Here is a 13369-nt window from a genome sequence, read left to right as displayed (position 1 = left end):
ATATTTATGTAATAATGTGATGTTGCCTAAAAACCAAAAGCCATTCACAGTGGATGAAGTGAATGAAGATAAATATGTTTGCCATCTGAAAAAAAAAGTAAGAAAAGCAGGTGAAGAAAGTTTGGTGGTGATAGTTAAAATTGGGGCTTAGGTTAAATATTTATTATTTACTTTAATGTGACAAAAAACAACTTAAAACACAGGCAAAGAAAGGTGAGTGGCAACAATTCATATAAATTAGATTATTAATTTAGCTGCCTTTAAGAGTAATTAGTTAATACTTCTGAAAGAACTCTAACAAATCTTAAAATGTAGGCATTTATGCAACGATGCAATAAAATTGCATCTATCTTGAGTTAATATCTTCTTTTTTTGGTATTATTGGGCTTTGAACTTCATGCTGGCTAGGCAGGTGCTTTATCACTTAATACATATCTCAGTCTCTTTATTCATTTAGTTAATTTTTATATGGAGTTCAAACTTGTTAACTAAGTCCAGTCTCAGACCAAAATCCTCCTAATATATACCTCTTTCTGTAGCTGGAGCAGTCAGGGACTTTTGTAATTATTCGATGATTTTATAAGATAATGTCTCACAAAGATGGTGCCATGGTCAGTGAAATACATAGTCACATCTGAACTGGATCAAGTCAGTTGGGCTTCTTCAGAGAAGGATAGGGATATTCATATTGGGAAGAAAACCTAAATTGGATGGGATTCTTGGTTTTTTTTTTTTTTTTTTTTGGTCGGTCATGGGGCTTGAACCTGTAGGCCTGGGCACTGTCCCTCAGCTCTTCAGCTCAAGGTGAGCACTCTACCATGTTGAGCTACATTGCCACTTCTGATTTTCTGGTGCTTAATTGGAGATAAGAGTCTCAAGGACTATCCTTGACTGGGCTGGTTTTGAACCATTATCCTCAGACAGCCTCCTGAATAGCTAGGATTGCAGGTGAAAGCCACCGGCGCTGGCTTGGATGGGATTCCTGTTTATTGATGAGTTGGGAATGATCTATCAAAGTGAGTGTATTAATCCGGGCACTCTAATCCTTTCAACTCAGAAGGCTGAGATGTGAGGATTGCAATTTGAAGCTAGCCCAGGCAGGAAAGTCTATAAGACTCTTATATCCAGTTAAACACCAAAAGGCCTGCAGATGAGCTGTGTCTCAAGCTCAAGCTCCAGCCTTGAGCTAAAAGTCTGAGTAATAGCACCCAGGCCCGTGAGTTTCAAGCCATAGTACTGGAACAGAAAAAAAAGAGTGTATTAGTCCATTTTATTTTACTGTAATGAACTAAGACTGGTAGATTATAGAGAAAAGATAATTTAGTCTGTAGCTTTGTGGACTGAAAATCCAAACAACATGGTGCTGGGACTGGCAAGGATCCTGCTGTATTATGTCATAGCAGATGGCACAGTGATGGGAGCAGAGAGGAGATGAAGAGCTTATGTGGTAAGACAGGGAGAGACAGCACAAGGAGCGGCTGGCTTTAGTCTGTCATAACAACTCCATTCTCTGGATCCATCTCAGTGTCCCACTGCTTTCTTTGAAGACCATCGTCTGTTTCACAGACACCAGGCATTGGTCTCTTCCTCTTAAAATATTCCACCATCTCTCAGCATCACTAAGGGCCAAGCTGCCAGCACATGAACAGTGTGAATATTATTGCTTTAAAAAAAAAACAAAAACCTGTGGTCAGATGCAGCAATAAATGCCTATAATCCTAGCTGCTTGGGAGGCTGATATTGGAAAGATCACAGTTTAAAGTCAGCCGAGCCAAAAAAACACACAAAAGTTTCCAAGACCCCTTTTCATCCACTGAGCTGGGCTCTGTGGCGTGTATATGTCTTCCTAGCATGTGAGCCTTGAATCAAGAGGATTGCAGTTCCAGGCCAGCCTGAGTTCAAAAGTTCTGTGAAATTCTGTTTCCGTGAAAGAAGCTAGGCACGGTGGCACACATCTGTTATCTCAAGTACAGTGCAAAACATAATAGAGTAGTAAGCACAGTCCAGACACAGACTTGAGCAAAAGGTAAGAGCCTGTCTTTTAGAACTAATGCAAAAGAGAATTGGGAATGTGGCTCAGTAGTATGGCATGTCTTGTCTATCAAGACCCTGAGTTCAAACTCTAGTACCTTAAAAAGAAAAATCTATGAAACATTAGTTCAGTACCTTACTTTCAAAAAGTCCCTAGATATTCAGGCTACAGGTAGAGTCAAAGAAAATGAAGCCTGTTTCTTCTGTGAGGTGTTCCTGGTTACCATTGTTGACTCAAATGTCTCTTGGAGTAAGTTCGACTTGAAAGCTCTTATCAAATTGTGCTAATCCTAAAACTATAGCATCTGTTCAGTATTTACAGAATGAAATAACTACAATGTCCGATGAACACGAAAGATTCTATTTCCTTTGGAAAATAAATCTTTTTTTTTAAGTTCACATTACATCTTTTTAGATCTCTGAGTATATTGTGATGAAGAGAACTTTTTTGATATAACTGTTGCTTTCTCCTCCAGTGCCCTGTCAGACTGTTCTAGATTATCTGAAGACAGTACTACAGCACCACAACCAGCTCTTGATGCCACAACCTGCAGACCAGCCAACCGAGGTAGGCCTCTGGGAAGAGAAAGAAAGTTCTGTATATAATTTCCTTAAGATGAAAAGCTCACTTCCTCTAGAAACCTCTCTGACCACACTTCCCGCTTCATGCTCATGTGGCATGTTGTTCAAAAGTCTTAATTTAGAACTAGCTGCTTAATGACTTACTAGCAAATGTATACCCATGTCTTCCATGGATATGAATCTGTGAAGACATTTGAGATTTATTCATCTTGGGTTTTTTGTTTGTTTTGGGGGTTTTTTTGTTGGCTTTTTTTTTTTTTTTTTCAAAAACAGCCCAAGAATAGGCCAAAGTTGGTGGCTATTTGAAGAGGGTATAGAATCAGAATTCCATAAAAATAGGAAAAATAATTTGTATTTTCCTAGGAAAAGACACTTAAACCTTTAATACCCATCATCATTATTACTGTACTTTTTTTTTGGCAAGGGTGGGGGGGCTGGTCTTGGCCTTGAACTTAGGGGCCTGGGCACTTTCCCTGAGGTCTTTTTCTTTCTCAAGGCTAGTGCTCTACCCTGTTGAGCCACAGCTCCACTTCAGTTTTTCTGGTAGTTAATTGGAGTCTCAGGGACTTTCTTGCTTGGGCTGGCTTTGAACTCTGATCCTCAGATCTCAGCCTCCTGAATAGCTAGATCCCAGGCATGAGCCATCCCAGCAAATATACTATTTTTAGTATCATTTTAGGCACATGAGCTTTTTCTCCTTTTTATTATTTATCACATTTTATTTCCATTAATTAATATGCTAAAACTAGGATTATAACTCTCATCCATAACCCACAGGGCATTCTGAGTTGTATTTGGGACTGTAAATTAGTTGTTCTATTTCTTTTCTGTTTTCTGGTGAAAATTGCCTCCAACTGGTGTTTCTATATTTTATGAGATGCATATTTTATGTGGAGCTTCTGTGTTTGAATAAATGCTGAGCTCTTCTGGGGGTAGATTTTGCTAAGAATTTGACATAACCCCTGTTTTGGATCATTAGCTCTTGGATTGTTAAAGTACCTCCCATCTTAAAATAGAATTCTCTTAGGGGAATAGCATTAGGGGTAAGGAGAACAGAGTTCCCCAGCTCTGTCCCTAAGGTGTGAGATCTTGGGAAAAGATACACCTTCTTTGGTAGAGAAATAATCTACTTTGCAAGTGAACTCACATACTGAAGGGGAGTTTTAAACTTATATAGTATGGAGCTAGGAGGTTGGCTCAGTGGTAGAGTGCTTGCCTCGCATGCATGAGGCCCTGGGTTCAATTCCTCAGTACCACATAAGCAGAGATAAAGCTAGAATGGTGCTGTGGCTCAAGTGGTAGTATGCTAGTCTTGAGCTGAAAAGCTCAGGGACAGAGCCCAGGCCCAGAGTTCAGTCTGCACATCCAATGAAAAAAAGAAAAAATATATATTGTGCTAATAATTGTAAAAGCACCTTGTACAGTCTCTTTTCCTAAGGCCAACAGTATATAAGGGACCATTAGTTAAAAGAGGGGCTTAATTAAGGATGGATGGGGTTCCTTCTTAATGGTCCCTGTCTCTATTGGTCTCAGAAGTTTCTTAAGTTTGCAAATTTATATTCATCAAAGGCTTGAATGTCCAGCTCCACAATGATGAAAAACCAAAAGTGCTTAGCTGTAACCTCCACTGCTGTGTTTGCTGGTACAGCCAGCATTGCACTGAGCTAGTCAGGTGAAAGTGCACTACTTTAAGGCGGGTGCTATTCTACACCCTCGGAGCAGAGTATTGCTTAAAACCAATTCTCAACAGCTCTTTGTTGGGAGATCTGTGGACACTTTACCACAATTAGCAAGCTGCCATCATTATCCCTATTTTGACAGGCTGGAGCTGAAGTTAAGAGAAAGGTAGTCACTGCCCCAGAGAGAACCCAGAGTCCAGCTTTGTAATTGCCTGAATGCTGTTTCCTGCAAAGAGAAAGGACCCTGTGTGCAAAGTGCTTGGGACGAGCACTTCAGACTGGTTATCAGCCACTTAATAAATGGGTGACATCTATTACTAAGGTTCTTTCACAGAAATGCTTTTGATGCAATTAGTGGTTACAAGCCAACCAACCTTCGATTCCACCTTTCCTACCTTCCCCAGACCACACCTGGCTGCCCTGAGGGCTGAGGGTAAACTGCTCAGAACCTAATAAGTTCTTCGCTTTTAGGGAAACAGTGCTGCTCCTCCTCTTTTTGCTCATGCCCTCAGCCTTATCTTTGTTCCAACCACTGCCACCTCACTTAGGATCATCTGTTGTCTGTCTCCCACACCCTAGTTCTCTGAACTGGCTGCCTACTCTCCTCATTTCTGCTTCTCCCATTTTCTTCTTCTTTTTTTTTGGGGGGGGGGGGCCAGTCATGGGGCCTGAACTCTAGGCCTGGGCGCTGTCCCTCAGCTCTTCAGCTCAAGGCTAGTGCTCTACCACTTAAGCCATAGCCACTTCTGGATTTTTTCTTTTTTGCTTATGTGGTGCTGAGGAATCGAACCCAGGGCCTCATGCATGCAAGGCAAGTGCTCTACCACTGAGCCACCTTCCCAGCCCCTCTCATATTCTTTCAACACTGCTCAGACCCACTCATGCCTCACCCTGATTCCTGCAGTCTGGACTGAAAGAGCCTATGAATCTTCTGCTCACTGCTCCCCATCCAGTTATCTCTGGAAACGGTCTCCTATTGCCCACAGAGCTAGGGATTCATTTGTAAACCCAAATACTCCATTCGCTTATTATATATATAGTGAGTGTGTGTGTGTGTGTGTGTGTGTGTGTGTGTGTGTGTGTGTGTGTGTGTGTTGTGTGGCTTGAACTCCTATTGCCCTCAGAGCTAGGGATTCATTTGTAAACCCAAATACTCCATTCGCTTATTATATATAGAGTGAGTGAGTGTGTGTGTGTGTGTGTGTGTGTGTGTGTGTGTGTGTGTGTGTGTGTCAGTTGTGTGGCTTGAACTGGGGGCCTGAGCACTATCCCTAAGCTCTTTTGCTCAAGGCTAGTGCTCTGCCACTTTCAGCCACAGCTCCACTTCTGTTTTCTGGTGGTACTTGGAGATAAGAGTCTTTGGGACTTTCCTCCAAGGGCTGGCTTTGAACAGCCCTCAGATCTCAGCCTCCTGAGTAGCTAGGATTACAGGCCTGAGCCACCAGCACCTGGCACCAAATACGCCCATTCGATGTAGGTCTTCTGTTTTATAAGGTGGAAAGTATGGTCCAACAAATTCAAGTAACTTGCTGAAGTGCATCTCAAAAAACATGAAACCAGTGTTGACTTTGAACCCCACCTTTCAAAGCACAAACTACAACCTTAACTGCCTACCTTACGAAAGGAAAATATAAGTCCTTATTGGTTTCAGGAAAATGTGTGCAATTCACTTGATGGTTCCTAACCAAGTCTGGCGCCACCTCTTTGCTATTGCTCCTATACTACTTACCCTTATTGATGCTTAAATAAGCAGAACGCTTTAAAAAATAAAACCCTGTCAGACCCAAACAGTGCCCAATTTATAACCTATAGTAAATTTACAGTTATAAAACTGTTGAATGAGTTTTCCTTTTTTTTTATTTTGTGCACCTTAATTACTGAGGAAGGAGTACATTAAAACTGAGATCACGGGTTAATTAATTTGTCCTGGATTGTAGAATTTTATGGACAGCCAGAACTAAAGTAATGGTCATGTAGGTGCAATTGACTCAACATGGCCTATAAATGTTACAGAAATTCTTGTAATTAGTCCCTCTGCAGCTATTTAGCCGGGGAATTTTATAGCAGATATAAATTATGAAGGTGAAAAGTAAAAAAAAAAAAAAAATGAGTTGACATGGTAGCATTTGCAGAAGCTATAATTTGAGAAAATGTTTTGCATTATTGTATTTTCTAAGTTTTCAGTTTTCTTCTTTCTAAAAATTCACTCTTTAATGTTGCATCTACTGTAATGCAATGACTATCAGATATTAGGCACATTCAACACAAGTAATATCTTATTAAAATAGACCACCAACAGCATCATTTCTAGAAGTACTTAACTGCCAGCCAAAGGATGAAGGGACCTGTTTGATCGCACTCTTCAAAGTCATTTTTGCATATTTTAATAGATTGAAAAGGAAAGTTACAGGTTATATTTAAATAGTGTTCTCTGTCATTGGATCTTGACACATTTTAACCTACCTGTTAAAATGCAAGTTATAAATAGCTCCTCTTTCAAAGGTGTTCATTATACCTCATTGGCTCTTGTTATAGAAAATGCAAATGTAATTTGAAAAGTGCCCGTTTTTGAGTGTGAGCAATTACTTGTGCTCTTCAGTACTTGGTTCATTGTCAGCACAGCCACTTGGTTAAAAAGCATGTTTGCCTTTGAAATGGAGATCACTTTGGCTTCTGGCTGGCTGGCTCAGTAGGTAATGAGAAAATATTTTGCTTTTCCAGGGAAGCAAGCAGCTGTTGAACAACTATCCTGTCTACATAACGAGCAAACAGTGGGATGAGGCTGTAAATTCTTCAAAGAAAGATGGGAGACGGCTCCTGCGATACCTCATCAGATTTGTTTTCACAACCGATGAGCTTAAGTACTCATGCGGCCTTGGGAAAAGGAAAAGGTCAGTGCAGTCAGGAGAGACAGGTCCTGAAAGACGCCCTCTGGATCCAGTTAAAGTCACATGCCTCCGAGGTACTGCATCCTTCCGCTCAGTGTCCACCATCCGTGATCCCATTTCACCGCATTGGCTGTGGCTCCCAGTACAAGTGTTTATTAGCCTTACTGTATTTTGATTTCTTGCCACTGAGATCTTATAGGCTTTTCATGTGCCCCATCTACTTGGTATTGAGAAGCTCAAAACAATCTTCGTTTGCTTTAGTCTTGTTGTTCTCACTTATGGTACATAAGCATTGCATAGCACGTCATTTTCACGCTTTGAATTCAGATTTTCTTTGCTACCAAAGAAGGTCACTTTCAGCACAGCTGGAACAGGGGGAATTTTTTTTTTCTTTTAGAAAAATGGTAAAAATGATCAGCTTCCATTCTAGCCTGGGCTCTCTATCTAGCTTTCTTCCTCAAGAATACTTGGTCCAACTCCTTAAATTTGTGTGGAATTTGGTTTTCCTTAGTGCCTGAAGTTACACTTTTCCTATTTTGATTAAAGAGTTCCTGTGTTAAAAGTATTTCTTAGCGCTGGGTAATGATAGTTCATGACTGTAATTTCTAGCTACTCAGGAGGCCAAGATCTGAGGATCCAGATTCAGAGCTAGCCTGGGCAGAAAAATCTATGAAATTGTTGATTCCCAGTTTACCACCAAAACAGCTGTGGCCCAAGTGTTAGAGCACTAACCTTGCAAAAAGCTAAGGGACAGCAGCACCCAGGCCCTGAGTTCAAGCCCCAGACAGAAAGATAGACAGACAGACCACACACACACTCACACTGAAATAGGCCTCTCAGAAAGCTCAGATGTTAACTTGTATAAGCAGTTTAATAGTAATTTTATCAACCTTAAAGACATTGTTGGTTTAATCAAAATTTTCCTAGTAGTTATAGGGGTTTTTATTTTTGTAAGTGTCCCTGGTAAGACTTTAGCTGTTGGGATGCAGCTTTAACCTTAGACAGAGCATTCTGAAGTCTTTGGAGCCTAAGAGTGCAGCTGAGATTGCCTAGTCCACCCCAGAGATTCTCTTTGAGCAGGGATGGGAAAGGATACATGCTTCTGGTTATGGTGCCCTCTGATTTTGAAAGAGCTGGCTGGTGCCTGAGGAAGCCACCTGAACTCAAAATATCATGAACATTGGTATCAGGGCTCCAGAGCATCTTCTTGGTTTTAGAAATTCCAGAGTGTATCTTAGCAGACTCTTCTCAGTTTCCCTCATTCCAGCATTATGAAAGATGGCAGAGTTACAAACCAGAGGCAGTATTGAGGTTAAGGGTTCTACCAGGTTCTACCTATGTATCACTCAAGGAGTCAAGTGGAAACAGGTGTCATAGCTGAATCCCTCTGCAGAAACTTTATTCATATTTTATATTTTAAAAGCAAGTTAGGGAAACAGAGATTAAAACACATCACAGAGGTCCAGTCCTGCTGGACCTCTGGATTGATGCACTGTCTCACTATGAGGTGCCATCTAGGCTGCCTAGCCAGTGCCTATAGTCTCCAACATACCTCTCCTATGGAGTCCTACCCAGCCCTTAGGTAAGAAACACACAGGCAAGAAATGGGGGCTGTTTGTTGGTGCTGGCTGAACTGTTGCCTCTTCTAGGCATGCAACTGCCTTCTGGTAAAATTAAATACTTAGATGACATGGCATTGAAAAAGTACTATGCCAGTTCCTATGCAGATGTTACAGCAGAGGAGGGAGTGTAGCCCATCATCATGCAGCATTCTAAGAGTAAGGAAAGCTTTTCTGAAATATGATAAAGTTACCTCATGCATTGAGACCCTATGATTTTATTGTACTCTATCTTCAAACTAACAGCTACTTAAAAATTGCTGACGAATGCTGGGTGCCGGTGGGTCACACCTGTAATCCTAGCTACTCAGGAGGCTGAGATCTGAGGATCGTGGTTCAAAGCCAGCCCAGGCAGGAAACTCCAAGAGACTCTTAACTGCAATAAACCACCAGAAAACCAAAAGTGGCACTGTGGCTCAAGTGGTAGAGCACTCACCTTGAGCTGAAGAGCTGAGGGGCAGTGTTCAGGCCCAGAATTCAAGCCCCATGACTGACAAAAAAACAAAAACAATTGCTGACGATATTTGTTGTGCTTCTAGGGATAACTTTCTTGAAATTCAAGCATGTAACAATGTAGGTTTGGGAATGTGCTAATACACTAGGCATGGTGCATACCATGTCTTCCTAATCAGAGTTGACCTTTCTTTTCAACAGCTACATGTTGAGAAAGTTGGGTGGAATAAACTGGGTGTGGCATGTGACATCATCATAGCATTGCGTTGGCTCTCCCATGCAACTTCTCTGATAGAGCATCCGTTTAAGTTAAGCAGCCTGTCCTGTCATTTAAATTCTGCCAAAACTAGCTGTATTCTCTCTCTCTCTCTCTCTCTCTCTCCCCTACTGTTGTGTGTATTCCCACAGAATTCATTAGGATGCACTGTACCTCCAACCCTGATTGGTGGATGCCTTCAGAGGAGCAGATAAACAAAGTGTTCAGCGATGCCGTGGGTCATGCCCGACAGGGACGGGCAGTGGGGACTTTCCTGCACAACGGTGGCTCATTTTATGAAGGGATCGATCATCAGGCTTCACAGGATGAAGTCTTCAATAAAAGTTCGCAGGATGGATCTGGGGATTAGTGGACAGAATCTCCCACTGCAGCAGCTGGTCTTTTGAGAGCTCCAATTGTGAATTTCTACTTACTGTGACCTGAGAATCCAAAGCATGTTTTCCTATAATACTTTACATGTTCTCAACCTTAAAACTTGACTTGTTGCCATCATTCCCAAATAGAAATCCATTTTGGGTTATTTGGGAAGTCTCCAGCACCCATTACAGACTTTAGGACAATTAGAAAAAGAAAAACCACAGTTGATGTAAAGTTGATTACTGGCTAGACAGTCAGCGTGGGGGAAGTAGGAGGACTCCTAGTCAACTGTCCTGAATCTTTAAGTAAGCCCTGCCTCTTGAGCAGAGCTGAGCCCCAAGGGAGAGAGGGTTAATGTTCCTACTCTAGGGAGAGCTCCTACCGATAGACTGATTTTAAGGAACAAGCATTCTCTTATTTAATTCAAGTAAGTTGTCTTTATGTTTTCCAAAGACTTGAATTAAGAATTCTCAGCAAAGACACGGAATGGGTGACACCTATGCTCCCATACATTATTACAATGTCCATTATTAACAAAAAATTCAGAAAACAGGTGGTTAGTTGTAGTTGACTACTTTTTTCTATTAGAGAAAAGTTCTTTTGGGTTGATTAGAAAGTCTTTTTGTGATCTCTGGAGTTTACAAACTAGCTTTTACATTATATCATTCAAGAAACACCCAAAGATCCAAAACCATTTTCAAATACTCAAATTCCTGAACACCTAGATCCGCCCTTTGCTCAGCCTTAATCCAGTTTTGTCCACACGCCAATGTGATTGGTTGAACAAAGAGAACTCCTCTCCGTTTGGGGGCACTGAAGACCAATTGCATGATATAACTGATGGCATTTATTGCATTGATCAGGATTTTTGGCATGTAGACACAGCTCTGAGGCATCCTGACTACATGCAATGGGCTTGTCAGTGGTTTTTCTGAAAGGTGAGGGCCTTTGTGTGCCTACTTGATGTTTAGAATTTGTATGAAACTTTGGTTTGCTGTTATTTTGCCAGATTTCATCAGTGAAACTTCTATGTGTGTTTGCTTCTTTTCCCCCAACTATTCCCCAAGACTCCCAAGCTCTGGCTAAGTTCACACTGTTCCTCTCCCACTCATGTCCCCTATTTAATTTATTCACTTCCATACAAGAAATTAGTAGTGTCTTTGCAACATTTCCTTACCAGAAACATTACAGAGGTGCTAGAATCATTATTTCTGAGCGTTCAGCTTTGGATGTGAGCAGGTATTTATTTCAGTTATTACCCAACTTGTCCAGATCACAGTTTTCTTTGTTGAGCAACAAGTTAAATGGGAAACATTGTAGTAATAGCCTTATTGGAAGCTATTAATTTCATCTACCAACACCAAAGTTTTGAAAATAGGACAGAAATTCAAGGTGTGATGATCATCCATTTATGAGCTATTTTGGGCCATTTTTTCCAAAATAAAATCATAAATGACCATTTGCAGTGAATAATAGTGGGTATCCAGTGTATGTAAATTCCTTCTTTGCAGCACATTCCTCTCTGCTTTTCTTCTGACTGGCTTCCAGCCGCTGATAAGCTTAATGTTTATAGAGATTTGACAGATTTGTCAAAAGGTGTAGGGAAAATTGATACTGAAATCTCAATGGGGGAAAATTAGCAGTAATATTTGGAAGTAAAAGAAACTATATGGGCAGATGTGCTGTTGTTTATGACAACAGTGAGAGTATGTCCAGAGTTAAAAAAGAAATTCTTTTTTTGGGGGGGGGGGGGCGGTGGGGTCCAGTTGAGGGGCCTGAACTCTGGGCCTGGGCGCTGTCCCTCAGCTCTTCAGCTCAAGGCTAGCACTCTACCACTTAAGCCACAGCTCCACTTCTGGCTTTTTTCTTTTTGCTTATGTGGTGCTGAGGAATCGAACCCAGGGCCTCAGTGCATGCAAGGCAAGCGCTCTACCACTGAGCCACCTTCCCAGCCCCCAAAAAGAACTTCTTGATGCTTGTGTAGAGGCCTTGGCAGTCTGTCTTAAGAGATTCTTTGATGTTGTGAAGTCCAGCAGAGGAAGACCACCATGGCTTCCTCTGTCTCTCGCCTGCCTTCTCTGTTCTGCACTGGCTTTAGGCATTCTTGCTTCATTGCCCTTCTTTTTTCCCATAGCAGCAGTCTTGGACCACAGTTAGAAAAACTTTAGTCTGTCTTGTTTTTCTCTAAGTTTAAGATTTGTGCATATTTCTTTCGTATCATCTTGGAGTCCTGTTTGGTTCTGGTCTTCCTTAGGGTGACAGAAGCTTTGTGTGCTCACTTTCTATGGCCTTCACAGTGACATGTCCTCATCACAGGTGTGAGTGAGGGCTGCAGTGTTCACTTGAGAAAGCACCTGTGATAGTTTATACACCAGCTTTGCTCCTAAAGCACACAGGCTGTCTTCTCTCCTTTATTCCAATGGAACTACTGACCAGCCATCCTCCACGTGAAGAAACCCAGACCTGCAGGGATAAGATGTTCAGCACCCACAGCCAGTTCTAATGTCTAAGAGCCTAGAACTTGGAATTCTCTCAGCTCCTAAGTCAACATATTCCATTCTAATGCTGACTAATGACTGTATTTCTTTAACCCCCACTGCTTGTCCCCAGGTACTAACATCCATTTGGCCTGTGCTATAGCATCAGCTTAGATATTCTGCTGGATCCTCTCCTTAGCCACCTGAGCATTTAAGACTGCTGTGCTACTTGGGTTTATCATGGTTTCCTTCATGATCACCTAATACTTAAATCAGGGCTTACAACTGATGTCCTTTTGCCTTTTGGTAAGGTGAGCTACATGTGTGAAAAGCTTACAAGTTCGTCACTTAACTTTGATGCCATTGTTGCTCTATCAGCCTTTTAATTGATCTCTAGACATCTGAAGGCACTGCTTATCTTATTGAGTGGATTTTCCACATCTCTGTCTTGCCTGGTGATTTGCCCTAACAAGAAGCTTAGTCTTAGGTCAACTTTTTCCATTCTTGGTGGGAAACAAGTTGAAGTAAAACAGCTCAGGATGTATCTGTGCTCTGCCTCTGGTGAGAAAAGGAGGGTGCCAGGTGTTCTGACTACCACTGAGAGTAAATGCTGCTGTTGGCTGTGACTAGATAGGTCCAGAGTCCCAACTATCAGTGGGACTCTGCTAAAAGCACCAGCAGTGTCCTGTATTTTCCAAACAAAAAGGTCAGAGGCCATACCTGCTCTCCGCAGTGCATGGAAACCCCCAGCACAGTTCCCACAAGGTCAAGATAATCCTGGAATGACCTGTATTGGACATTGGCCAGGAACCCATGGAGGGCCATAGTCTTCTGCAAGCAGTTAATAAAGCTACATCTTTTACTGTCTTTTGACAGTGCCTTGGTTAAAATCGGCAATAAATGCTTTCAAGAAACATTGTAAACACTTCAATATGGATCATCTTCTGCCTTAAAGTGTTTCTTCCATCCTCTCCTGGCATTCCTTGTGCCAACTAGAGTGGTTAGG

At 41.6% G+C, this 13369-nt stretch overlaps 1 protein-coding gene across 2 annotated transcripts in view; it reads left to right on the top strand.

Moving 5' to 3' along the window:
* Bend4 (BEN domain containing 4) overlaps window positions 1-10150 on the top strand; it is a 28887-nt gene extending 18737 nt beyond the window's left edge. Inside the window, exons 3-5 of one of the 2 annotated variants that reach the window (XM_042678469.1) lie at window positions 2508-2599; window positions 7014-7254; window positions 9661-10150. In XM_042678469.1, coding sequence (XP_042534403.1) covers window positions 2508-2599; window positions 7014-7254; window positions 9661-9878 — 551 coding nt within the window. In that variant the 3' untranslated portion in view covers window positions 9879-10150. The remainder of the gene's footprint in view (window positions 1-2507; window positions 2600-7013; window positions 7255-9660) is intronic. The other variant, XM_042678470.1, reaches the window with a different exon arrangement.
* Window positions 10151-13369: the final 3219 nt, after the last annotated feature.

This window comes from Dipodomys spectabilis, unplaced genomic scaffold (assembly GCF_019054845.1).
Source record: "Dipodomys spectabilis isolate Male_0828 unplaced genomic scaffold, ASM1905484v1 ptg000043l, whole genome shotgun sequence".
NCBI lineage: Eukaryota > Metazoa > Chordata > Mammalia > Rodentia > Heteromyidae > Dipodomys > Dipodomys spectabilis.
This window is presented reverse-complemented; position numbering and strand designations above follow the sequence as displayed.